The 26,191-nt window shown below is 33.9% G+C and overlaps 2 protein-coding genes across 6 annotated transcripts in view; both read left to right on the top strand.

Annotated features, from left to right (window-relative positions):
• Nucleotides 1-9,597, top strand: part of LOC126968461 (uncharacterized) — an 86,538-nt gene extending 76,941 nt beyond the window's left edge. Inside the window, exons 3-7 of the mRNA XM_050813510.1 lie at nucleotides 2,170-2,236; nucleotides 4,922-4,989; nucleotides 7,072-7,248; nucleotides 7,338-7,674; nucleotides 7,824-9,597. Coding sequence (XP_050669467.1) covers nucleotides 2,170-2,236; nucleotides 4,922-4,989; nucleotides 7,072-7,248; nucleotides 7,338-7,674; nucleotides 7,824-9,256 — 2,082 coding nt within the window. The 3' untranslated portion in view covers nucleotides 9,257-9,597. The remainder of the gene's footprint in view (nucleotides 1-2,169; nucleotides 2,237-4,921; nucleotides 4,990-7,071; nucleotides 7,249-7,337; nucleotides 7,675-7,823) is intronic.
• A 1,733-nt stretch (nucleotides 9,598-11,330) lies between these two features.
• On the top strand, nucleotides 11,331-24,722 carry LOC126968453 (paramyosin-like). Of its 5 annotated transcripts, XM_050813489.1 has the most exons (17): nucleotides 11,331-11,445; nucleotides 13,254-14,039; nucleotides 14,112-14,186; nucleotides 16,743-16,806; nucleotides 17,679-17,705; nucleotides 17,876-17,905; nucleotides 18,369-18,643; nucleotides 18,774-19,003; nucleotides 19,201-19,307; nucleotides 19,390-19,502; nucleotides 20,201-20,303; nucleotides 21,288-21,400; nucleotides 21,616-21,816; nucleotides 22,200-22,567; nucleotides 23,141-23,273; nucleotides 24,212-24,323; nucleotides 24,562-24,722. In XM_050813489.1, exons 1-17 carry the CDS (start codon nucleotides 11,383-11,385, stop codon nucleotides 24,681-24,683), a joined length of 2,922 nt encoding a protein of 973 aa, XP_050669446.1. In that variant the 5' UTR covers nucleotides 11,331-11,382; the 3' UTR covers nucleotides 24,684-24,722. The 5 variants fall into 5 exon arrangements, with proteins under 5 accessions (XP_050669446.1, XP_050669447.1, XP_050669448.1 ...); XM_050813490.1 differs by lacking the exon at nucleotides 14,112-14,186; XM_050813493.1 differs by lacking the exons at nucleotides 11,331-11,445; nucleotides 13,254-14,039; nucleotides 14,112-14,186 and adding exons at nucleotides 14,264-14,290; nucleotides 16,402-16,502.
• Nucleotides 24,723-26,191: the final 1,469 nt, after the last annotated feature.

Raw genomic sequence — 26,191 nt, forward strand, 5'->3', positions numbered from 1 at the left:
AGATTGGAGTAAGCTGCCCACGCCAGTCAATTTCGTTAGCCTGATTGTCCTTTTGCATTGCACGACCTCATGACCCAGATACACATACTTTTCCACTTTTTCAATGAAAGTCCTATTTACGCTGATGTTTGCGGTACTATTTAGGATGTTGGTCATGATCTTAGTTTTGTCGAGGTTTATTTCTAAACAGAGGTTTGTCAGCCAACAGTACTATGTCATCCGCAAATCGTAGGCTACTACTCAATCCTTGCCCTCTATATTAATGCCACGCATGCACGACTGTCCAAGTTTCGATGCAGATGAGCAATAAAGTAATAAGTTTATGCTGCTTCAATTACTTTTTAAATTAAGAGAGCGTTAAGGAAATCAGACCTATAATTGGCGTCATTCGGCTAACTGACTCGACAAATTAGGGTGCGAAAGCTTGTCAAACATAAAATATTCCGTCTAATACAGGAAGCAATTACAACTCAGCTAGCAATTAAGTGTCTTGGTAAAAGTAGATCATTTAGAACATCGAAATATTCAATTAAAATGGTTATGCAATATTTGATATGAAGTTTTCCGTTTGAATCTATTGTTATAGTGAGATGTGTGCGATTTAAACCATTGTTCTTTATTTATTCTGTATCGCCCCGAATGAGACTGCAATTAGCCCTCTCTCAGATATATGTTTTAGATTTTGCGATATTACAATCTACTTTCAGCAGACTAGGGAGCTTTCATCACTCGCGCACTCTGACTTGTGTGTTGTGCCACGGAATCACCAAATTCTGTAGTATTGTTGCAGAAATGAATTCGTATTACTCATGAACTCATGAATGTGTGCATTATTTTAAATATCAATATCAATAAAGATATAATTAAGGTGCGTACAAATTACGCGCGGCAAACCAGTGAACATAGGCGCGCGCGGCAACGGTCGAATGTGCCGCGGGGCGAACCGCTCGCTGTCAGTTTTTGAGACAGCATCAATGAAGCTTCTATCGTTCGTTCGCGCGCAGTTTGTATGGTTGTAGTTTTGGCTCGCACGGCGAATACGTAGAAATCGACAGTTAACAATGAAATCGACTGTTTTGATACTCGAAAAAGATATAGCAGGTTAGCATAGGAGTCTCCAAGTGCCAGAAATTTGAAAGTAATTGCTAATTTGGTTTACAAGAATGAACTGGTCTGGCATTCGCCTCCTACTAAAGTTATATCAACATATTGACTAGCGCTGCAAATAAAGGTCAACTCGGATCGAACATGGGCTGGCGTAGTTTATATTATTACCATATTCACCCTTATTCCACCTAACAATCCTTTTCGAGCACCAAGCAAGTTCGATCACTCAACGCTAAAGGACGCTGTAACCAAATTCCTATACTTAGCTTTCTAGCAGCTTTGAAGTTACTATTGTCATTTTCTAGAGCAGTCAACAATTTTTTTTAATAAATAAAATAATAAATAAAAAAAATTATTTACAAAAGAAATATAACAAAATCGACTAATTAGACAAAAAATTCAAAAAATATAAAATCGACTAATTTGTTATATAATTCAATTTATATGCTATAAATGTCAATGTGAGATTAATTATGTTACCTACCTGTAAATTAAAATATTTGAAAATGTTTTTATTTTTACTTGGATATATTTCGTAAATGATCACTGTCGATGTGAAGTATTCGCACGGATCACCTAGTTGACTATTATTGCCAACATTAATTTTAAACAATATGTTATGTTTTTAAAGTGATAACCCCCACTTCTAGGAAGGATTAATACACAAATAAAATTTGAAAAACAACATTTTGTGAACGATGCGGGACTCGAACCCACGACCTCCGGCGTTCCGTGCCGGTGCTCTAACCAACTAAGCCAACCGTTCGAGTACCGCCTCGCTATAAAATTCTGTTTACTTTGTTCAACTGTAAAGTGGATCCTGTAGATGAAGCCACAACCTGAGAGTTGAACAAAGTAAACAGAATTTTATAGCGAGGCGGTACTCGAACGGTTGGCTCAGTTGGTTAGAGCACCGGCACGGAACGCCGGAGGTCGTGGGTTCGAGTCCCGCATAGTTCATAAAATTTTGTTTCTCAAATTTTATTTGTGCATTAATTTTAAAATAAATGACTTTTATTAAAATGTTATAACATTAATAACATTTATTTACAATGTTTTCAGATGCGGCGGCAGGGTCGCCTGTCAGCCAGTGGCGCCCTAGTAGTGCGGACCGCCTCTGCCTTACAAGGTATTTGATATTTTATACTTCTTCGGCGTAACATACAAAAATCCTTAAAAAAATATTCTTCGTGCTATTTTACGTTTGTAGAGAGAACAATATTGTAAAAGGATTGTGTGGTTTTATGAAACCACGGTAAAAGTGAAACTTTTATTCACATTATAGACATTTAACTAAAAATTTTTGGAATAATATTCCATTAAGTGTATAAAAATCGCTTTATCAATCTTAACTTTATACTTGGAAAATTGGAATGATATTAGCGTGGAGCAGGGCATAAATGTGTAATAGTCTAGCACTACACGGTCGAATGCTGCGAACTATAGGCGCCGCCCAACCGTCACGCGACATGCAACACACAGACGAAAAAGTTTGAGACGATGTAATAAGAGTTTCACTTTAATAATTAAGGTATTAAATACAACCAATGAAAATATTAATATATATAAATAAAGTTCATTTGAATATTATTAAGTTCTTTATACAATTAAGTATTATTATTTTTTAATTTTCTTCCATTAATTTTGCTTCAGTAGATATATGAGTTACAAAAGGCTTATGTCGCTGAAGTATGGTACAAATGGTCTAATAACTATTTTACCAACTAACATCAAGGTCACGGAAGTTTTACTTCAATGAGGAGCTTTCCCGTCCCCGAAACCAAAGAATATATATTAGTAAAAGTCCGAAACCCCAAAGTCCCGAAACGTCGGATTAAATAAAATAATAAAAATAAATAATTGTTTAAAAAAACTAAAAAACACGCTTTTTATAGAAATTCGAACTTAAAAATAGAAAATAAAATTTAATAAATTTAAATTAAGAATAGTGTTTAAAATTTTAATAAATATAAATAAATAATAGTGTGAATAAAAAAAAATTTTTTAAAAAAGCTTGGGGTGCATGGTATCAGTAGTTATAAATATTTTATTGACAGATATGAGTAGAATGATAAATTGACTCGATAAATCTACAAAGTTTGAACGAAATCTAGCCGTTTAAAGTGGTTCAAAATCGCGCCCAAAGAAGTCGGTTACAAACATACAAACATACAGGTGAAGCTAATAAAAAGCGTATAAAAATGTAACTTGTACGCAATAAAATCTAATGTAAAAACACAGTTACAAACAATTACACGAGTCTTAATTACAGGTTTTAATCCTTTAAAAAGCATTTTATTTAAATTATTACCTAAAAATCAAATTATTAATCATGTGCACAGTCAGGCCATAATTATTGTTACCGATGAAAAAGATCTTATTTTGAATATTTGGAATTAAAATTTAAAACGCGTTTATTACGTTAGAAACCTCGATTATTTCCCATTAATTCAAATATTCTGTTCGATGTTAATATTAAATCATATCAATAGAATTAGGTGTTTAATAAAATAGAATTGCAGTGATTACTGATTATCTTGTACAATGAGAGTATAAAGCTGCCTGTCATTTTCAAGACATTTCCAAAGCTAGTTAAAATTATGTGTAGAAGGGGATTGTAATTTAAACGCACTTAAAATTGGAATATCTGTATTTTACACTTTCCACTTATTTACTTAATACAATTTGGGCAGCGTTACCCCATACAATTAACAATGTGTAATGTTCTCTCGAATTTTTTTTTTTATTTGAGAGGAGGAAATACTGTTACGTATTTACGCCCCGTTCCGGGGCGTAATATGTCGGACTCGAGGGTCCGCGTAAGCGGACGCCCCATACCGACTAAAACCTCCTCTGTGCTGTTAGCAGCCCTGGCTTTCACAGCGAAGTAGGACGTGGGCCGTGGAGGCCGCAAAGACTACGCAACAACAGTCGCGGGGCGTCTCCTAAGGAGACTCGAACCTCAGACCGGCTGTGTGCTTGTGGGAAGGAGAGAGAATGAAAATGAAGATGAAAGATGAAAAGGTGATAAGAACACACTCGCCGGCGAGTGTGGTGATGTTTTGTGTAATGTATGTAAGTATGTATGTATGTGTTTATGATTATATGTTTGTATGTATGTAAGTAGTGTAAATGTTTGTGTGCATGTATGTTTGTGTTTGTGTCTGTTTGTGGAGTGTGTTTGTGATTGTGTAAGTGGTGTATGTCAGTCCGTCAGTCAGTCCGTTTGTGAGTGAGTGTAGTGAAACGATTACAGGACGAGGACTAGCGTCTCGTCGGGTATGAAAACAATGTGTGGTGTATCTAGGGTGCGGGCCGCTGGCCATCGTCAGAGTGACGAGTGCCAGTGGTTTGCGGTGGTTGACCGCGCCTACGCCTGCGAAGGCGGTGTGTGCGTGTCTGTTCTCTCGAACTGAGCGCTCTGATTTATATAGGGCACGACCGTCACAGTAATTATGCTACCAACTGTTAATTGGCACTACTGTAGAGCCAACTAACTTGCACGAATCAAGTTAACCAAAGATCAATATGCTATTATAGTTATTTCTAAAATTAAACTTATAATTATATAAAACATTACTAACAAAGTAAGTCATTAAATATTCTTTTCTATTCTTTTTAGTGGCTTCTGTGGAAAGGGCACCACAACTCGCCAATGTCATGTAAAAGTAAATGCATATTTGTTTGTAACAGAAGTTATTGACGACTAGGTATTATGATGTAGTTAATTTGTTACTGACCCACATAAATTGATTGTGACCCACTTAAGGAAGTGTTAAGTAAAAAAATAATATTAATGATAATTATTTTTCAGTATGGCTGTGGTTGCTGCTCTTCGTGTTCCAAAATGAATTCCGGATATCCAGGTCCATTCAACCGGGGGTATGTATAAAAAAAAAGTCTGAGAAAGTTCTTGAATAAGATTATGATCATCCTTCCTACTGTTTTCTAAAATTCTGCTTTTTCATGCGATACTAATAATCAATTTTCAACCGATGTCAAAACATAGAATTTTTTTTCATGTATATTAATCCTCTCTCAATAAAGGGAATCTATTAAGTTAATAGTTAATAGATTCCCTTACTGAAAAATTTTAAAATGTTATCGTATCTATTAAATTTTTTAAATTTAATATTTTCAATTTTGTTTTATTTGGCACTACTTTGAAGATGTTGCCAATAGTGCTTTTTATAATTTAGTTTCCTTCATTTATACGATGGAAGTATGTTTTATGAAAAAATACGCATACAAAAATACTAACCATAATACATGGGCCTCAGTGCAGGTGCTCGTGATGACTAATATTGTTTCAAAATGATTTTATAATAATGAAATATGTATATTCACAAAACAACTGAACAAATATTCTAGAGAATGCAGCAGAATGAAATGATGTTCAAAGAATATTACTTTAGTAAAACGGTCGAAAATATAAGACTGCTGCTGGTGTCTGTCAATCCTAAAATGAAGGCATATATAAAGGCATAAATGCATTTATTTTCTCAAAATTGATTCCTTTAGAATTCTTTTTGATGTCATTTCTAATAACAACTAGATACTACTACCGCCTCGGAAACAAATGGCGCTCTGAGAGAGAAGAAGCGGCGCGAGAAACTCGTCTCCTCCCAAACTCCCAGCATTCTTTTTTTTGTGCTCTTTTCCATAAAAATATACAATATTGTATAGTTATTTCTATCGCTATAAAATAATCTCAATCTAGTCCCAGGCTGTCCGATCATTTAGATATTCGGCAGTGGAGTAATAGGATTTACGACAGAGCCATTTTTTTATAAAACATTTAAATTTATTTATAGGTATTGCCTGAACAGTGGCTGGGACTTTATTATAGAAGTGTATACATTTACCCTTAAAGCTATGATGTATCTTATGAAGCCTACTAGAATTAGTTACAAGCAATCCCTTATTTCTAGTGTTATAATAATGAAAATCACTATTAAGAGCAAAAAGGTGCCGATTTTTGTGAACGTATATTAAATTTTCATAAGTGTAGTGAGAATGAACAGTCATAATATTTATTTCTTTCAATTTTTCTTTGAGAGACTGTCTATAACCAAGCTGATATATAGCACGAACAGCTCTCTTTGTATCCCAAACATAGAGCAACATGGGCTACCAGCAGACTGGAGCCGTGTGATCCTAAATGAACCGCTTTCGAGTCATGTTTTATGCATGCTGATAACATAATATCATATACTCCTTGTTAAAATATTATATTAAAACACACCAAAGTGGGTTCTTATAAGTACACTTATATCTTTAAAAAAAAGTATAATTATTATTATAAAAATTTCATTTGTGTTAATAATCCCTATACTAAATGAAGTAAGAGATATCACTTTAAAAATCTTATATATAAAAATGAATTGCTGTTCGTTAGTCTCGCTAAAACTCAAGAGCGGCTGAACCGTTTTGGCTAATTTTGGTCTTGGATTATTTGTGAAAGTCCCGAGAAGGTTTAAAAGGTGAATAAATATAAAAATGCTCGGAATTGAATATAAAGATCTATTTTGTTTTTCCTTTGATATGTCCCACGTCGTTCAGAAATCAAATTGAAAGATTATTTTGAAATGCATAATTATTTAGAATTTTTATATCTTTCTAACTTTCTCAGGAGGGATAAAATAATCTTTATTTTAGCTAACTACAGTTGGTAGATTAAATACAGTTGTTCTATCTATCAGATTATATTAATGTAGATTTATAAGTCTTCATTTAATATAAAGTTAATAAAGTTTTAAGTTAAGAATTAAAGATTTTTATAAGTACTACGTGCTTTATCATGTGTATATGGAGACGAAGTCGCGGGTATCAGCTAGTAGCTATATAATAACCACAGTACATATTATATAGCATACACTCAATTTTAATTTTTCATATTGCACCCATCCTTGAAACATCAAATACGAAAGGGTAGCTATTAATTATTATATTTTTTTTTTGCAGTACTTGGACTTTGACAATCTTCCTGAAACCAATTTTACGTGTACTGGCAAAGTGATCGGGGGCTACTACGCTGATTTAGAGACGTCTTGCCAAATGTTTCACGTTTGTACCGTAGGACAACAAGATGAACCAATGGATATTAAATTTCTCTGTTTAAATGGGACTGTATTTGATCAGGTAATTTATTTTATCAAACCAATCAACATTTAAAATAACACTGCTACGTTTTTTTTCTATTTTAATTAATTAATTTTTAATTATTACAGGAGACAAGAGTATGTGAAAGAGTAGACGAAGTCGACTGCACAAAGTCTGAAAAGTTTTATAGTTTAAATTTAGAATTATACGGAAACACCGTACCTCCGATCATTGACCCCGAATCTTCATCTCAGTCTACGCCAACAGACTCGCAAATAAAAGGTGAAGAAAGTACCGAATCATTCGTAAACGAATCGTCTACCAATGCTTCTAAAACGCAAAATCAAACAATTGATTTAATAGATACAACAGAAGACCCCGTACATGAAACAAATAAAAATGAATTCAAAGATCAAATAAACAATAAGCCTACGCTCATATCAATTTCAAAACAGGAAGAGGAAGGTATTATACAAAAAATATTATGAAATGATTTTATTATGTGTTATAGTTAATTATGTCTTATTGTGTGCGTGTTAGACAATCAAAATAATATTTCTGAAAGCCTAATCAACGAACATTATTATTAATTCGTAATTTTTTCCGATTTACAGAATATGAGGAGGACGAAGAGGATTCGATAGATAGTGAAAATGCTGAATATGAAGATGAATATCCCAATACTGTAACTACGTCCATGGTTCACACCATTACAACAACGTCTTCTACAACTAAAATTCCTACGTCAAGTTCTGCTTTACCAATGAGAACGCATCGACCACCCGTGACACATTATATATCTTCACATCCTCCTACAATCTCTTCAGTGGCTCCTAGTACCTATTCATCAGTAACGTCCACATCTAAGCCTTCTTCTACGTTAGATCCGTCATTACTTTCCCCCCAAGAATTTATTTATAGACATCGTGGGCCGGGTTCAGAAGCCATATCTTTTCAAAGACAAAACTTTCGACCAGCCGATGGCGTTTACATAACACATGCACCATCTCAACAATTTGATCATTTTCAATATGAATCATCGAGAACAGCACCACGTCCAGCAGCACCTCGTCCTGTAGCATTTGCACAAAGACCTCAACCTGCACCTTTTAGAGCTACCACGATCGATCCGCGTGATCAACTACTTCGGCCAGGACCTTCACCTCATTTACCTGATATTACTTTAAATCATCGCAATCAGCATCATTCTTCATTGCCATCACAGCAAACTTTACCTTTTAATCCTTTTTATTATGACCGAAAACGTAGTGATGACTCCGGTTCCGAATATCAATCATCTCTTACAGCTAGATCAGTGGCTCCTATTATTGAAACTGAACGTCCTGTAAAACCAAAAAGTCCACCAAGAGTTATAGTGACAGCTAGTGCATCAGTTAGTGATAGTAATGGAAAGAGATTAAATTATACAGTCGGTAATGTAGTAAGCGCAGTGAAGCCAATAGTTGCAATTAACTATGATGACTTTAAAGAATCTGACCTTCTATTTGACCCATTCTTTCTTGATGTACCAAAACTCCATGCCCGGCGAAAAAGCAGATCCAACCAATACAGGCATATTTTCAATGTTCCAGAAACTGCAACCATTTCGTCATCTGCTGATTCAGTTAAAAATACAAAGCCAACTTTATCCCCAGTTACATCAAGAGCGACAACTGTAAAAGCATTCAACCAAGTAAAAATAACAACGCCTACTCCTATTACATCTGCGTGGAATCCAGATGACTATGTAGATGATAATTATGAACCTCATGTATATGTGCCTCCTGTTCTACCTCTTGCAGTTGTTATGGCTCGTGATCTTAATAAAATCGTAAAATATGAAGCCAAGACGGATGAAGGCTTGATAAAGGAGCACAATAAAATAATGGATATTCGCGTAGAACAACCCAAGGTTAGGCCTTCTGCTACGCAAAAAGTCTCTAGTCAAAGTGCGGGTACAGAGGCTACGCATACCATGTCGCCATTGCCTATACTAGCGCCCGCTTGCGCTGCTTCGCGCACCAGTGACTGTCGGAATCGTGCCTAGTATCTATTGTTAGGAATTAGCTCACTTTGTAATTACTAAATGATAAGTAGATTCATATTTAAATTGTTAGTGAATTTTATACCAATACTTTTGTACTTGATAAAATAAAAATAAACAATTGTTATTAAGTCCAGCTGATGAAAAAAGTAAACATGTTTGGTCATTTAAAATAATTATAAACATATTATTAGTAATACCTGTTGTCACAAATAAAATATTTTCTTAGCATAATATTTGCAATATTGTAACTGTATTTATTTAGGATAATCTCCTAGATGAAAACTTTCGTTTAAATGAAATAGCTTTGTACATATTTATATAGAATATATGCGTCACAATAATATCGACTTTTATTGATCCTGTTGAAAAAAAAACATGTTACATTTATTTTTATCAACAGATATATTTAGTTCCTTCTGTTTTGATCAATTAATATTCCATTTCAACAACTTTAATATACAGATATAAAACCGATGTAATAAGGTCTCACTTGTAGGTAACATAGGTATATTTTATGAACTCTTTAACAAAAAACAAGGTCGGTTTTAAAGGATTAACTATCTAAAAAAATAAATTAAGTAAAAAAAGTGTCAGAAACTAAGCACGGCGTTTGGATTGAATAATTGTAAACTTAGATCAACATTATTAATACGCATTGTAGAAGGTTTAAGAAGGGCTGATTGGACAAAACTCTGTAATAGCAATGATATAAACAAAGCAGTAGGTTTAGGTAGGCATTTTTAATACTATTCTTAGAAAAAATATAAGCAAATATTTAGAGGAGAAACGAATAAATCGATCCAGAATAACGTTGGACTATTAAGCCTTGGATGACGCCTGGTCTAATTAGGTACGCTAGGCACACAGATCGCTTACATTTATACTCACGTAATAAGCCCAACGATAACACGTAAAGACTCATTTACACACGTTAGAGGTATTTTTACTATGATCTTTTGCAACAAATAAAACACAAACATGATTCATTTGAATTCAGTAAAAACAAACATAATGGGGCGTTGGCGCAAAATTAAACTCCTTATAACCAACACACGCACTAAATTTAAATTGCTCAGAAGGTTAGATTAATATTATATTTACATTTCAATAACTGATTACTATGAGCTAACAATTCTACTAATTTGCAGAACATGTGCTATACGAATAATTAAGTGGAAGGGGTATTCGCCATGCCCTTCGCAATTTCTTTTAAACATTTGTGACCTGGGAAGCGTTACTTTACTCTGCCTTTTAAGCAAACTGATTAATTTAATATAAAATAATGGCACGATTGTTGAAAATATATATATGACTTGGATACCCTCAAAATAATTGTGTCAAAAAAAGTGCAAAGTAAGTGATCATCGGGTGTCTGGAAAGTGGAAACCCGCACGATCGTTTGTCCACCCTTGGCTTAGTTAAAACTGTGGTTTCATTACCTGCTGCTTTATATGGCATCACATTTTTTCAAGCACCCACACAAAATATTGAATAGACCACGTAAATGTCTTTATAAATTTGGTTAAAATATTTTTCACGCATAGTTAAATTTGTGCTACTTTTTGACCAACCTTTTTTTAGTTTCTCAGTAGGAGGCTCCTTTGCACAGGATGCCGGCTAGATTATTGGTATCACAACGGCGCCTATTTCTGCCGTGAAGCAGTAATGTGCAAGCATTACTGTTTTTCGGTCTGAAGGGCGCCGTAGCTAGTGAAACTACTGGGCAAATGAGACTTAACATCTTATATCTGAAGGTGACGAGCGCAGTTGTAGTGCCGCTCTGAATTTAAGGGGTTTAACCAGAATCCTGAGCGGCACTACATTGTGATGGGCAGGGCGTATCAATTACCATCAGCTGAACGTCCTGCTCGTCTCGTCCCTTATTTTCATAAAAAAAAGTCTAGGTCAACCAGGAACTTAAATGATTCACCAAAAAAATATGAACACTTTTTCGATACAAAAACCAACAGGCGTAAACTCTTCTTCGTTATTTTGATATCTGTGACATAAAATGTCAGTAAGTTATTAATAACAAAGCCACCTAGATCAAAACATAAGATTTTAATTTATATATAAATAATTTACCATAATTTATCGTTCTTATATTATTAAATATTATAACAAAAATGTCGGAATCTGCTCTTGTGACCGTAAAAGAAATGATAGAAATGGCATTTGGTGAAACTGAAGTAAGTATTAAATTTTGCAATATTATAATATCGGTTGGTAAGATTCCGTATGTGCCACATGGTTGATCACATAAATAACCAATAGCAATTTACTTCTTCATTCCTTTCTCTTCATTTCTTTCTCTATCCGGATATAGTTGTTAGCTACGCTGCAGTTGATACTTTTGCAGCTAACATGGTTTTTACTTGTGGAATTAATAGTTTTGTCGATTTGCTCGAAAAATAAGAGATTTTATTTTTATTTATAATTTTTATTATTTATTCTGATTTCATTCTTAACTAAGCTGCTAGTCACTAGCACGGACTAGTAAAAAAATACGAAGCACCTTTATGCTAGTGTGTGTGCGGTTACGGGCTATACCTACCAGTTACACAATTTTTTCTCCCTTAAATAATCATATATCCACAAATACTTGCATATTATTGTTTTTACACATTTTCACAACGTACGGCGGCATTTTTAAAATATTTTATTGCGACGCAAACTGATCTGTTACAGACGATGGCAATAATGGCGGCCGATCGGCTTGTATTAGTGTTTGTTCGGGGCTATGTATTATTTACACGTTTACGTGTATTGGTGCCTCACTGTTATGTAAGGTGACATGGAGTCCGTATTTTTTTACTCGTCCATGGTCACTAGACAATAGTAATTATCACGTCATGCACCTACTGCTCTCAGAAACACCGCTTGGAATATTATTTAACTACCGTGAATTAAATCTCGATATAAAACTACTCTTCCTTGATCTAGTTCTCGATCCACGTGTTGAACTTAGAAGCCGGAGCACGAATTAGAAGATAAATAATATTGTAGTTGATAGAGCTTTAGTCCACGATTATAATGATACCACTCTTATTACAACGTATTGCACAATTCTAACCTAAAACTGGTAAATCACGTAAATAAAACTGTAGGTGAGCGCTGTCATGGTGCCGGAAGGCTAATAACTTGCGTATAACTATTAATTATAAATAAGAAACAGTAAAATAAAACATAAAAAATAGTCTGGGATAGACTAGACGGCTTCATCAATTATAATTCTTAGACTAAAAAGGCTAGAGTTGTAGAGACAGTAAAAAAAAAAACAATAATTATTTTTCTTATATTTCCTTTAATGTTTATTCCGTTTTCCTACAATGTTTATACTTAATTCCGTTCCTATCGTAGTTGCGTGAATGTTCCTGTGTTCTGTGTTTAATTTACGTGTTCTACCCGTTTAAAGGTTGTAATGGTTTTTCGTTATTTTCTTGAAAACTGTGCATTACCTTGTAATAAGATTAGTAGCACTATAATCGTGGACCAAAGCTCTATCAACTATAATTTATAAGTATTGGTTAGGTTAGGTTATGTTAGAACAGTTAAAACAACGCACGAGCCGAGCGTAGCGGGCCGCGGCAGCGAGTGCCAGAAACGAATTCTAGGCGTTTCCCTTTCTTTCCTCCCCATAAAAATGTCCCAACCCTTAAAAATGTCATGATTGGAGGTTAGGTTATAATGCTTCTTTCTCTGGAACGGTGCATTACCTTGTACTAAGAGTAGCACTATAATCGTGGACCAAAGCTCTATAAATTACAATATTTTTTTACCTCATAATTCGGGCTACGGGATACTACTACGAGGAACTACTAGTTTTAACCCGATCCAGTACTGCTGACAATTTTAACGATTTATATCAGCTATTTATTTATTAGTTTTTCCATTGCTTAAATTAATACAGTGTAGATATGATTGATAAACAGCGTAGATGTAAGAAATTGCTATCTAAATTAAATTTAAAAAAATAATCTCAATTTTTCTATTTCAGACAAATATGGTAAATTTTAAACTTATCCAAACAATATTATTTTTAATTGCTAGACAATTAAGGCTTTTGGAAAGACGTGTTGAAGTGCAAATTGGACCTACGTATATGCATCCATCTTCTTCTTCATTATCTGTAACAGAAGTTAAACTTAAAGCTGCTGTCCCAAAAATAAAAAAAAGAATTTCTAAATCACAAAAACAAACAGCAGATCCAAAACAACAACAAATAACGGATCCCAAAGTAGAACAAACATATAAAAAACCACAGCAAAAGCCAACAATAGCAAAAGGTATGTTCAAGCCGGGTCACATGCAAGCTGGTGGAGGTAAATCCACCGACGACAGAGAATCCTCAGATTCCGATGGTACAATTAGTGAAATATCTACAGAGATGTCAACAACAGACAAAACAATATTATCTAAAGTAAGACCAGCAACGACTGCATCTACTGAAATGACATCAAAAGAAAAGACATCCGCAATTAAAACTGCTGATAAATCACCTTCTATTAGGACTTCAATAGATAAAACTGCTGATAAATCACCTTCTATTAGGACTTCAATAGATAAAACTGCTGAAAAATCACCTCCTATCAGGACTTCAATAGATAAATCTGCTGATAAATCAGCTACTGAAATAACAACAATAGACAAACCAACTACCGATAAAACTATCACAGAAACATCATTGTCTCTTAAGACACAAACAACAGAGACATCTTCGACGAAGAAAATTCAGCCAACATCTATTCGATCCTCTAGTAACGCCGAGAACAAACGAAAAATGGTAATTATTTTTGATTCATATATAATAATAATTCTATCAAATTAATGAATCACCTAACAATTCTACCAATAGTTGGCACAGGAGTTTACCCGTACTCTGGAGCGAATCGAAGAGCAAAGGGAGCGAGAACTACGAACAATCCACCAGGTGCAAGACTATGTTGTTTTTTTTTTTTCAGTACGCAGAAGGCCTTTCTTGTTTTTATTTTCAATTATTTCAGTTTTTTATCGTGATTGCCTATCTAAAAAATGGTAAGTATAGTGTTTAGTTTTTGTTATTTTGAACTTATCGTCAAGAATACGAAACTCTATAATATGCTCTATTTAAGCAATAGTTTATTATATATAAATGATGACTTAAATATTTTTTAAGTCATCATTTAAAATAATATTAATTATAATATAATAATATTAATATAATTATTTTAAGTCATCATTTAAAACAATTATAATCTTCTAAGAATTATTTGCAAAATAGATTTCTGCTTATGAGTGTTCTAGGAATGAGTTCATAAGAATATGTTTTATTGTTATAGAAACGAGAAAATAATAGAAATGAAAGGTAGTGTTTCGAATCGGAACAATTGTGTGGCTTCGTTGTAGTAGGTTTCAACTGAGATTCTGGAGCTCCATATCGTTACACGATTCTAACAAAGATCTTAAATACTCTCAAAACAATTAACCAATCATACACTAATCTTATTTATACTCCAATCAGTAGAGCTCCGCTTTGTTCCACAGTCAAGCAAATAATGCCCAAAACGACAATTTTTTCTACTTTAATACTCTCAGATAAAAAACTCTGTTCATATCATATTCTTATGTATCGCTGAGTAGGAATAACAAAATCTCTATAAACGATAGCGACCATTACTTACTACCAGCATTATCCAGCCGACTCAGTGTTTTAATACTCGCACGATATTACAAGTCGTATTAAATCACGACTACGCATGTACTTCCAAAATTACCAACCAAAAGTAGAGTTTGTATACTGATAACTGCTTGCTGACGTCACACTTATGCTAATTTATCAAGGTATAAAAACAATTTGTTATGTTTTTAAAGTGATAACCCTCACTTCTAGAATTAATACACAAAAAAAATTTAAAACACAGCACACAACCTGAGAGTACAAGAAAGCATACAAGATTTTATGACGATACGTCACTCGAACGGTAAGCTCAGTTGGTAAGAGCACCGGCACGTAACGCCGGAGGTCGTGGGTTCGAGTCACGCATCGTTCATAAAACTTTGTTTTCAAATTTTATTTGTGTATGAAGGTTTCTTCCCTGTGTCAACAGGGACAACAACGCGGAGTTGGTGACTCCTCTGGAGCGATAGTCATAACGGTACAATTTGCAGTATTCATAGCGATGTCATTACTTTCACAATATAGTATTAGTACATATTATACTTTCTCCTTGATGCATAATTCTCCAGTGGTCTGTTATAAATAAGGGCACTATACGGAGCGATAACTGACTAACAGCTGATTGCATAAGTTTTTGCAGCTGTTTTAATACCAGGTTCAGATATAATATTAAGTTCTCGCTTTAAAAGGTTTTGGGGTTCCGTAGCCAAATAGCAAAAAACGGAACCCTTATAGATTCGTCATGTCTGTCTGTCTGTATGTTACAGCCACTTTTTTCCGAAACTATGACGAAGAAATAAAAAATAAAATCTGTTGTTTTAGACTGTTGGCGCATAAGTGTTAGTATTTCTTAGAAACTATGTTGTAGTATTTAATAAGAACTATACTGTTGTAACTTCGTAAGTAGATGTATACTGTGAACGGCATTAAGATTTTTACACAAAAATAGAAAAAAAAACATTACTTATTCCCCATACTTAGAACTGAAACTCAAAAATTTGTTTCATCAAACCCATAGGTATTTATGGATAGGTCTTCAAAACTGATATCGAGGTTTCTAATATCATTTTGTGTTACGCGCAAGACACTTCCAAAGTGGAAAAATAACATCCCTCACCCCCCCCCCCCCCACTGTAACTTCTGAAAACTAAAAAAAAATATGATGTCCAGTACCATGCAAACTTTCACCGATAATTCTAAAAAACTACACTATTATTAAAGCATCGATCAACGTTACAACAAACTACAAGAACTTTTATATTATGTTAATTGCTACTACGGAACCCTTCATGGACGAATCCGACTCGCACTTGGCCGCTTTTTTATAATTATATAAAAGGGGCCAAATGGGCATGAGGCTCACGTGATTGGACGTAGTATGGAAAAAAAAATATATCATCACTTCTATCTACAAAAGTTATTGAAAATTGTAAGTATATTGAAAAAATTTAACATTTTGCTTTTAAATTATTATTGATATTTTTTACAGATATGCACATTGTCTGACAACGCTGATGCAGTTCCCTCTGATGTTCCAATAGAGCACGAATATAGTGTCTTTCAAAAATAGTATTTGTTATATTTTTCATCGTAGGTATTAGTTATAAGATTGGTCATAAACTAATTATTTGATGTTTGTTAATGAATATCGATAAATATTCTGAATCAAAGTTAATTAGAATCAACTGTTGATGCGCATTTCGAGTGGGTACTAAATGTTTATTTCAATACTATTATTATTTTAAGTAACTGTAAATAACTATATTTTTGAAAACTACTACAAATTCGCAGCAGTCCAATATGTATCTCATACTATAAAATTGGTTACAGAGAGCCAATTCACAAGAACAAGCCGATAAGAGCCCAACACCAATGGCTTCTATAGATACAATGGGTAGGTATTATTTTAAATAATATTTGAGTTAAATAATTAATAGTAAAACATATTTATTAAGCCTGCATTGAAATTTGAGTTTGATCGATAAACGGCTAAGTCATATACCTACTTAATGACTACATAAAATCAGAACATTCATGATAAAAAATTTACACTTCAGAACTATTACAATTATTTTACATTAAAAAGTTTATTCCTCACAAAAGTCGTGTCCTGACGCGAGTTTAACAATTTATACCCATCCTCAACGCTGTTAAAGAAGTTTTCACTTCAAAAAGCACTTCTTACTAATTAGAGTTACTTCAGCAAATATTATGCAGATTAGTTAGTTAGCAATATAATAAGAATTATTTGGTCTGATTTTTCTGTATAATAAATTTCTGACTATGGTATATTTTAATATTATTTGTGTGTGGATTTATTTCTAGGAAACCAGAGAGGTTTACATAGGTAACGCAGTAATTCGTTGACCTAGAAATTCAATAGAATATATCCCCAGGCCTCAGTCGAACTCTTGACAGAGATATGCCTCGAAGACGTAGTTCTTATGTAACGTGCTTCAAATCTTGTAACAGAATTTCGAATCTGTAATCCTTAACAATGCATTTCACTAATAGGCATGACCTCCAAATATTTAACATTATCACGACATGATGAGACTCGTCATCGTTTAACAGTTCAGATACGAACTTTTGTGTAGAATGGAAGCCGTTTTTATTTGTCACCATGACGTAGACACTCCTCTACTCCCCATTTCCTACACTCAAATTTGGCTTATAAGGTCCTCAACAGTTAAAAGCAGAGATATTTTCAATTAACTCGTGGTACTATTTGTGACTAAAAAGATAAACCTAGTTTTTCTGTTTCAGAAGTCCAGTATGAAAAGCTTTTAATAGGTAAAATGCAATTTATGTAATTCTGTTAATTCAAAAAATCTGATTAATCAAATAAAATCTTAAATAATTTATTTTCAATTTTACTTTTATTTTATTGACATGAAATTATTTTTTAATTTGTTATTTAAAAAACTGCAACGAAAATTAAAATATTGTTGTGTTACTTTTAGTTGAAAGAGTTCCATCCGACGAGGCAAAAGGTAATTGACAACATATTTATTTATTTAGGCCTTTCACAATTTACTAACGATCAATTTCATCCACTGCTGGGCAAAAGCCTCCCATTTTTCTTTTGTTTTTTATCGAATGTTACATGGGTACAGAGAACTCTTTCAGAAGCAGTTATTTCGTCGCTCTATTATGACGTCATAACACTATTTCAGCTATCGCTAGATATTCTTGTTATATCTATATTGCCCCTTATAAACTAATTTATTTTGTATATAATAGCCATTATAAAATACTCTATTGATTGAAAAGAGTGGCCGTTGTGTTTCTTGTATGTTCTTTTCAAGAGCTCTACTTTTTCCGAAACATTATGGTAGATTCAGTAGTTTTAAAAGAAATATTTTGCCCATAATATAATAGATGTAGATAAAATATATATATAATTTAATATTAGTACAAAATCCCTAACTAGCAATATAAATAACATGTCCATAGAACGAGAAAACAGCAGAGCTGCTCGATATTCCGTGGTAACACAAGAGCAATTTGACGAATTATCGAAGGCCGTAAGAGATATTCAAGAAAAGTTCATGCCAATCGGAAAAGCCGAATTGCCTGAAAATATGCAACTCATGAAGGAGCTCCGTCGAGGAGCTTCATTAACTGATGCAATGGCAGCACTACAACTGTCTGCCCGATTGGAAGCCGCTGAGACTTCTCTACAACGTATTATGGGACTTATTACAACATTGGCGGCCAGTCAGGAAAAGGTAAATAACGTGCTCGGACAGTTAAAGTTTTTCCTTTAGATTATTAAGCTAACAAATTAAACTCATTTAAAACAGAAAAAAATCATAAAAAGCATGATCTGCTTGCTAACAGTGTTCAAATATTTTACAGAATAGGGAATTGGAGACGGGAGGAATAGAAAAAGAAAAATCAAAACGACGAGGAGTAAAGAAAGCAACTTCCCGTTCCCTCCCTATAAAATCGTCTGCATCACTTAAAACGTATGATTTAACCGGAGAAGAAAATGAAGGTGAACATATAAAAGAAACTGATGAACATGTCACAGATGAAGATGTTCCACAAGTAGTTCCACCCAATCTGATAACCTATGAAGATTTAGAGTAAGAAATTATTTAAAACACACATTTTATTAATGATCGTTTATAATTAATAACATCCTGCTGCTGCTGATGTCATTACGTTAAATTTGACTATTATTAGTAACTTAAAAAAAAATTTACTTCTCCAACATTATCTATTTGTATGATCTTTATTTCAATATGATTTAAATTTTAAGCTGATGTGAATGTATTTTTAGCCAAGCTATGCAAGAATTACAGGACAGCATATTATTGACTGTGAATTGCAAAGCTGCGAAGACAGCGGAAAATGCCGAATCAGCTTTAAAAACAGCTAAGAATCTCGGTAATATACCATTTTACTATTATTGCTGATTTATATATTTATTCTATCGCCTTTATTATTAAGTTATTTTGTCCCATTTTAGAGAATAAACTAGAAGGTGCGATTCGTCTAGAAGATCGAATGAATCAAGTAGAAGAACTAGTAGCACAATATGTTGAGGAAATAAATAAAATGGATATGACATTGGCATCACAAGTATGTTGATTTATTGTTATTATATATATATCTATTAATATGTTGGTTCTTAGAATGTGATAGATTTATTAATCTGAATATTTTAAATTGTATATTCATACATTTTTCAATATTATAATTTTCAAAGCGACATGACCATGCAACAAAATGGTCTAAAAACCACGAGAGCTCAATGTTTAGTTATTAAATAAATTTTTAAATCTACTTAATTTTTGTCTATAGGCACTCCGTTGAATTCCATTTCAGACCTGAGATATTCATACTTTTCAAATAACATCGAATAAAACAGGTTTTATTAATAGTATACGTGTTTTAATCCCCTGGAATCCTGAAGGATAGTTAAGTTAAAATATTATAATAACGATACCTGCTGAAAGTGTAACATGCAGTAATAACATTAATATAATTAAGGAAACCTTTAATTAGCTATAAAAACGGTTTTATTTTAAACGCTTTCTTGGTACGCTAATAATGAATGATCAATATTCTCTAAAAAAACTAGTTTTTTATAGATTCTCACTCACTCTGACTTAAGTATTAATATTTCCCTGTACGTATATGTGACGAAACGAACTGAAATAGATTTAAAGACCAATTTACTTAACTCTTAGCTTTATTGGTTATAAGACCAGACTAAGTATACACTTCCATGGTCTTTAATCTTAAATGATAATAAAAAATAATAGAGAACATTTTAGATGACAAACTATCAAGAAGAGCTTACGCAAATGGAGCATGATTTGGAGATGGGGCTGGAAGCTTTAGCCGAAGCACTGGCAAATACTGGAGGAGATTCAACTGGTATGAAAGTTTCCGATCACACTGATTTAACAAACATCCAATTGTGCCATGGTACCTGTTTTTTAATCATATTTGCTTTAAGTGCATCTATTCTATGCTCTGTTAAAAATTTTTTCAAAGCAATTACTTTTTTCTGCATACATTCTCATCACTTGATCAGCGCGGCCCATACTCTTTTGTTACACGAGAGTAATCACATTCAAGATCGTTGTGCCTATTGTGTCCCCGAAATTTTTATAATTGAAGACAGAATTGTCTTATAGTGAAGAATAATCCAAAAAAAATGACAGCTAAATGTGATTTGAATTGTATGTATCCGTGTATGTGCGGTTAACTTTTATTATTTGTTAGAACAATTATGTATTGTATTCGGTCTTCATGTGACGGTAATCGATTGAGAATTTATATAAATATAGTATAGTTTATGTTAGGTTACTTATTCATTGCAATTGCATTTTGAAGAGATCAACTCTCTTTGAGATTGCAAGGTTTTTGGGTGCTAAATAAAATGTGAAATATGAATAAAATATATTATATAGTCGATACTGAAGTGGCAGTGGGCAGGGCCCATATTTCAATGGACAGATGGTCGGACACTAAAGTCTTCGAATGGCGACCAGGTACCGGAAGACGCAGTGTTGGTAGGTCCCCCACAAGATGAACCAACGATCTGGTCAAGATCGCCGGAATACGTAGGATGAGGATATCGCAGGACCGATCATAGTGGAGATCTTTGGGGGAGGCCTTTGTCCAGTAATGGACGTCTTTTGGCTGATATGATGAAGATGATGATGAAATAAAATCTAGCAATCGATGTAGCCAGAGTGTTTTTACTCACAGAGCAACACGGCCCACCGACTCACCTCCGGTCAGCCGGTGGCCTGTGTTGCTTTATGTTTTTACTTTCCCAATGAACTGATTTTCAGACCATTTCTTATAAATTTAGCCAATGTTACATATTATTTATCTTAATTCATCTTAAAGCGGCTGCGGAGTTAAATGCAAACTTTATTGAACTGCAAGCCGAGTTTGATTATTCTAATAAAAGGCAGAATGAACTGAAAGAAACTCAAACTTATTTGGCGTTGGACTTGCAGGTTCGTTGTATGTTAGTAATGAGAACATTGTAAAATAAGGTATCTTCTATATATTATACAAATATTTATTAATTACAAATATCATTTTTCATATTTTATAATAATATATGATTTCGTACTAATTATTTGCGTTATTTACATAATATTATATTGTAATGATTACTTAAAATTAATACCTACTATGAAATATACCATTGTTTATTTCGTCTCTTTAGGCACTTTGGAAGCAAATTGAGATACTTCGCGAATCGAAGTCAGATCGAGATGAGGTTGCAGATGCACTCCGTGATAAGGCTGGTCTTGGAGCTCTCAATGGACTTGTTTCTCTACAACAATTTAATGCAGTTCGCGGTGACTTCGAGAAACGTATTGGGGCTGCTTATGATAAGTTTAACAGTCAAGAAATGATTTGGCAAGTAAGTTAAAGAAGTTAACTTCTTAATGTTGTTTTGTTGCATCACGAGTATAACACATTTATCTAAAATAAACACACATTATTGGTTTGTATAGATATTTTGTAAAATGCTGAAGCTTTCTTAACGAAGATGAAGAATGAGTTTCATGCCACTTTTTCTCATATAAACTCAACTTTTTCAGAGCTGACGTAAATAGTAAAATACATAAATATGGCAATCTTATGTGTTGACTTGTTGATCGTCGTTACGATGTTGGTTATTGATTTTAATAACCGATTTGATGATGTTGGTTTATTTACACACTTTTTATCCTATAAGTTATTGATTTCTGGAAGCATTTACTTGTGGTGTGTTTTTTTTAGTTTATACTGTTTACTTTTCAGAAAGCTATTGACGATCTACTCCGCGAACTAGATGAGAAGGGGGATTTGGCCCAAGTAATAGCTTTACGTGACGAAATTTATTGTCACATTCAAAAACTGAACGCGAAATGCACAGCCATGCAAGAGATTCTTGGTGAACCTAATGCCGCTGCAATCAGCAGAGCAATAATAAGAGATGCCAATTGTTTGTCTTGTTCGTCCCCAGCTAATTTGAGCTCGAATGCAGAATCAGGAATTCCAGCTTTGCCAGAATTTCCCAAGTCTAAGCGACCTCCAACTATTGGAGCGGAGGTTAAATCCGGTCCAAAGGAGGACGGTGACCATATTTGCTACCCAGGCCAACCAATCACTCATACAATTGATCCCAGGTCTAACTTTACCTTTATTGTAAATCTTGAACATATTTAGTTCTTATGTTGGGTAGTCGAAGAGGATAAATTTGAGTAGCTGTTTATCTAAATGTTGTTTTTTATTTAAAACATGACAATTAAAACATCAAAATTTCATGCTTTTAAGAAAAACAATTTTTTTTTACCAGTTTTGCAAGTTATATTTTTCACAATAAATTTGTATGTTCCTATTGGGAGAGGAGAACAGAACAGTGTAGGTAGTCTGATGGTAAGTCACCATCGCTCACATACTCTTTTGCAGCGCCAAAGGAATCACAGAAGCATTAGCGGCCTCTTAGCTGGGTTTGCGCCCTTTTTTGACCAACCTATGTCGTATCAGCCTGAAAACATTGCGCGAGTAGTTTATTCATATTCGACTTACAACCAAACTGTCGAGCAAACCAAAAGGTCATGGACAAACGCCTCACACCTATTCCGGAGTCTGGGTTCGGAGGTGAGGAGGTTATTTTGTTAAAAATTATTTGATATTTTCAACGTATTTATTGTTTGTAATAGTAAAGTAAAAATATATTTTATGTATTTATTTTTCAGAGCGCACTTTTGCCATCGTTATTGTGGGGGGGCACACACCATGGGTCAAGGTAAGATTAGCCGTGCACCCATTGGTACGAACATAACAGCTCTGCAATCAAACAAATCTACAGCTATTGGAACAGATGGCAGAGTAAGTGACCTATAAAATGACCTATGAGACAACCTCCAAAATTTTAATATTTTGCAATAAAGATATTTTTATTTAAGTGAACCCTGAGTTATTAGGTACAATAATCATCAGATAGGTATTCTATTTGAAGGCACAATTTTAATAATTAAACTTTTTTTTCTTGCTCATTGAAAAGTATTTTTTTTATCACTACGTTTATAAAACAAAGTTCTCCGCTGCGACAGTCTGTTCACGATAAATTCAAAAACTGCTACACCGTTTTCATTTTATGGGGGCGTCGGAAAAAAATATCCGTCTGGGAGTTTTCAACGAAAACTGTCTCTCCCTTTAAGATATAATATAATAATGTATAGTGGAATTATGTATCTTATATAGGACTACAAAAAAGTCAGTGTTGGCACATGTCTACCTCTTAAGGATAACATACTATATCCATTTTAATACTTTAAAAAATTGGCAATTATTATTATTATTATGAAGCCACAACCTGAGAGTTGAACAAAGCATACAAGATTTTATAAACGATACGTCACTCGAACGGTTGGCTCTGTTGAAAAGGGTGCTCACACGAAACGCGAGAGGTCGCGGGTTTTTACAACTCAGCGGTGAGTGTCTAATAAACTGCAAAAGTAAGAAAACAATTAATGGTAAAAAACCAAGATGGCCGCCATATATTAACTATAAAACTACAAAGTGTACTAGTACGATAAGCAAGTACAGATACTTCAAGTCATCTTGGCGTTGGGCGCTATGTGCCTATGTGCTTGTAGTAAATATACAATTTTATCTGTGTGACAGTGAAGTTCGACGATAATTTCTCGTACGACGACTGCCGCGTCACTGTCACGCAGATCAAAACTGCTTGATTACAAGCACACGCACACAGCGCCGCGCGACCAGATTACTTGAAGTATCTATAATAATTATTATTGCAATAGGTTTATGTCGTGGATGAAGACACAGGAGAGAGAAAACCCTGCCTACCATGCAACCAGCGTCCGAGTAATGCAACAAATGTTTGTAGTTGCGCACCACAAGAAGCTGACGAGGGTTAGTATCATAAGGTTTATTTGATCTATGGGTACCACCAATGAAAAACTCGAACGAACGAAGATACTCTACGCACCCTAAACGCACCCTAACTGCTACACTTTTTTCTTATTAGTTCATATTAATGTACATCAATTATGTAATAAATAAAGTAAAAAATACTAGGTAAAGTATTGCGAGGTAATTGGGCCACAATAAAGTAATGAAATTTTAATATATTTTTTCGTTTTTATTACAGCTCCAAACGGTCCATCCATGGATGGCAATGCAGCTTGGGATATGACAGAGTTTCAAGCATATTACGTAATGAAAGTCCAATCAGATTCAACACCACCAATGCCAATCGATTCTGATGAATAAGCATGGTGTATTTTATATTAATAAAATAAATAAAGTTTTTATGTCTTGTTTTGTACGCCACCTCCCGTTATACCTTTAAAAAATAACCTACCTATAAATATCTTATAGCACATAGTTAAGGTTGTTGCTGTATAAAATTATCTTGGTAAAAAGTTTTGCGACGGTTGCCTGACGGTATTAACCCCGCCTCCAAAGTTCTCTTGAAGCACCAAAGGAATAACGAGAGCGTTGCCTTACCTATATAGTCATGACCAGTTCATGATATTACAGGTAGTAATAGAAGTATGTTGCCATATGTTGCACCATCAATGTAGAGCTGGTATTTCTGCAGGTTTTTATTTTCTATGATAACCTTCACAAACTGATATCTATAAAGTTTATTAGACTCATAGGCTAGGTATATACAGTCAGCCATTGCCTGGTTAAATTTAATACATAGCAAGACTAGAAATTGCTACGGGTGCCGTTAATGTCGCAACCTGCCGACATTTGAATAAGGTAATTGGATAATAGGTGCTCGGGTCAATCAAAGATGATACTATGAAGGTTTTATTGTGGTTTCAATTCTATCTATTTCAAATAGTATAATATAATATAATAGAAACGAAATGCTTACGTTAGTGGGATAATATATCATAACATTATTTTATAAAACTTTGAAAAAATGTGTTCTGATAACTTGATTGAAATGTGTTAAACAACTCAATATTTTTAAGAGATGAAGGTGGACTGTTAAAAAGTTGTGCGCCCGCATAAATAAACATATGCTTACCATTATTATTTTTGGTCTTAGGTAGTATCAAGTAGCTGGCCCGTCTTGAGCTGCATTTAGACACATCTATGGATAGCATTTTGTAGAATTTTTTGTATTAGTATGCATGTATGATAGGTGTAAAGTTGTTTTATTTTCATGTGTTTAGTTTGTTTGCATATTTTAGAAGAAGCCGTTAAATAAGCGTACTGAAATAACATTTTTATTTGTATCCTGATTCCTATGAATGATTGTCTCCAATTTACTATGGAGCTGACACACTATGGTATAAAACAATAGTGTGTCAGCTCCCTCGATGTCCACAGTTTACAGAATCCAAAGTTAAAAGGACGGATTTCGTAACAATGTTAAGATTTCGTTCCGGGCACATTCCATCAAATAAATTTAAATTTTTAATGAAAAGATCGCTAACACAAAATTGTACAGACTGTGGAGACACAAGAATCGATGATGTTTTTCATCTTTTGATGGAATGTGTACGGAACGTTTCCGAGCGGCCGAGACTCCTTAAGAATAATTACAATGTGGGTATGTGTAATAGCTTACTGGCCACTCCACTATCAAGAGCCGCGCGGTCGCTCGTTAAGATGTGTGAATAATGTGTAAAATACAAACACATGTGGCGCTCTGTTTTTTTTATATTGTGTGAGGTAATTAAGGTTTTTTTTAAGCTACGGGGGTGACATAGTCATTATTGACTAAACACCAAAAAAAATAAAGAATAAAAAAAAAATAC

The sequence above is a fragment of the Leptidea sinapis genome, chromosome 15, assembly GCF_905404315.1.
Source record: "Leptidea sinapis chromosome 15, ilLepSina1.1, whole genome shotgun sequence".
NCBI classification, from domain to species: Eukaryota; Metazoa; Arthropoda; class Insecta; order Lepidoptera; family Pieridae; genus Leptidea; species Leptidea sinapis.

What these genes read in the sequence shown, in the direction of transcription:
- LOC126968453 (XM_050813489.1), top strand. Translation starts at nt 11,383, where the DNA reads ATGTCGGAATCTGCTCTTGTGACCGTAAAAGAAATGATAGAAATGGCA. An exon ending in AACTACGAACAATCCACCAG is followed by an intron (nt 14,187 to 16,742) that starts GTGCAAGACTAT and finishes AATTGGTTACAG; the next exon opens with AGAGCCAATTCACAAGAACA. An exon ending in ATAACCTATGAAGATTTAGA is followed by an intron (nt 19,004 to 19,200) that starts GTAAGAAATTAT and finishes ATGTATTTTTAG; the next exon opens with CCAAGCTATGCAAGAATTAC.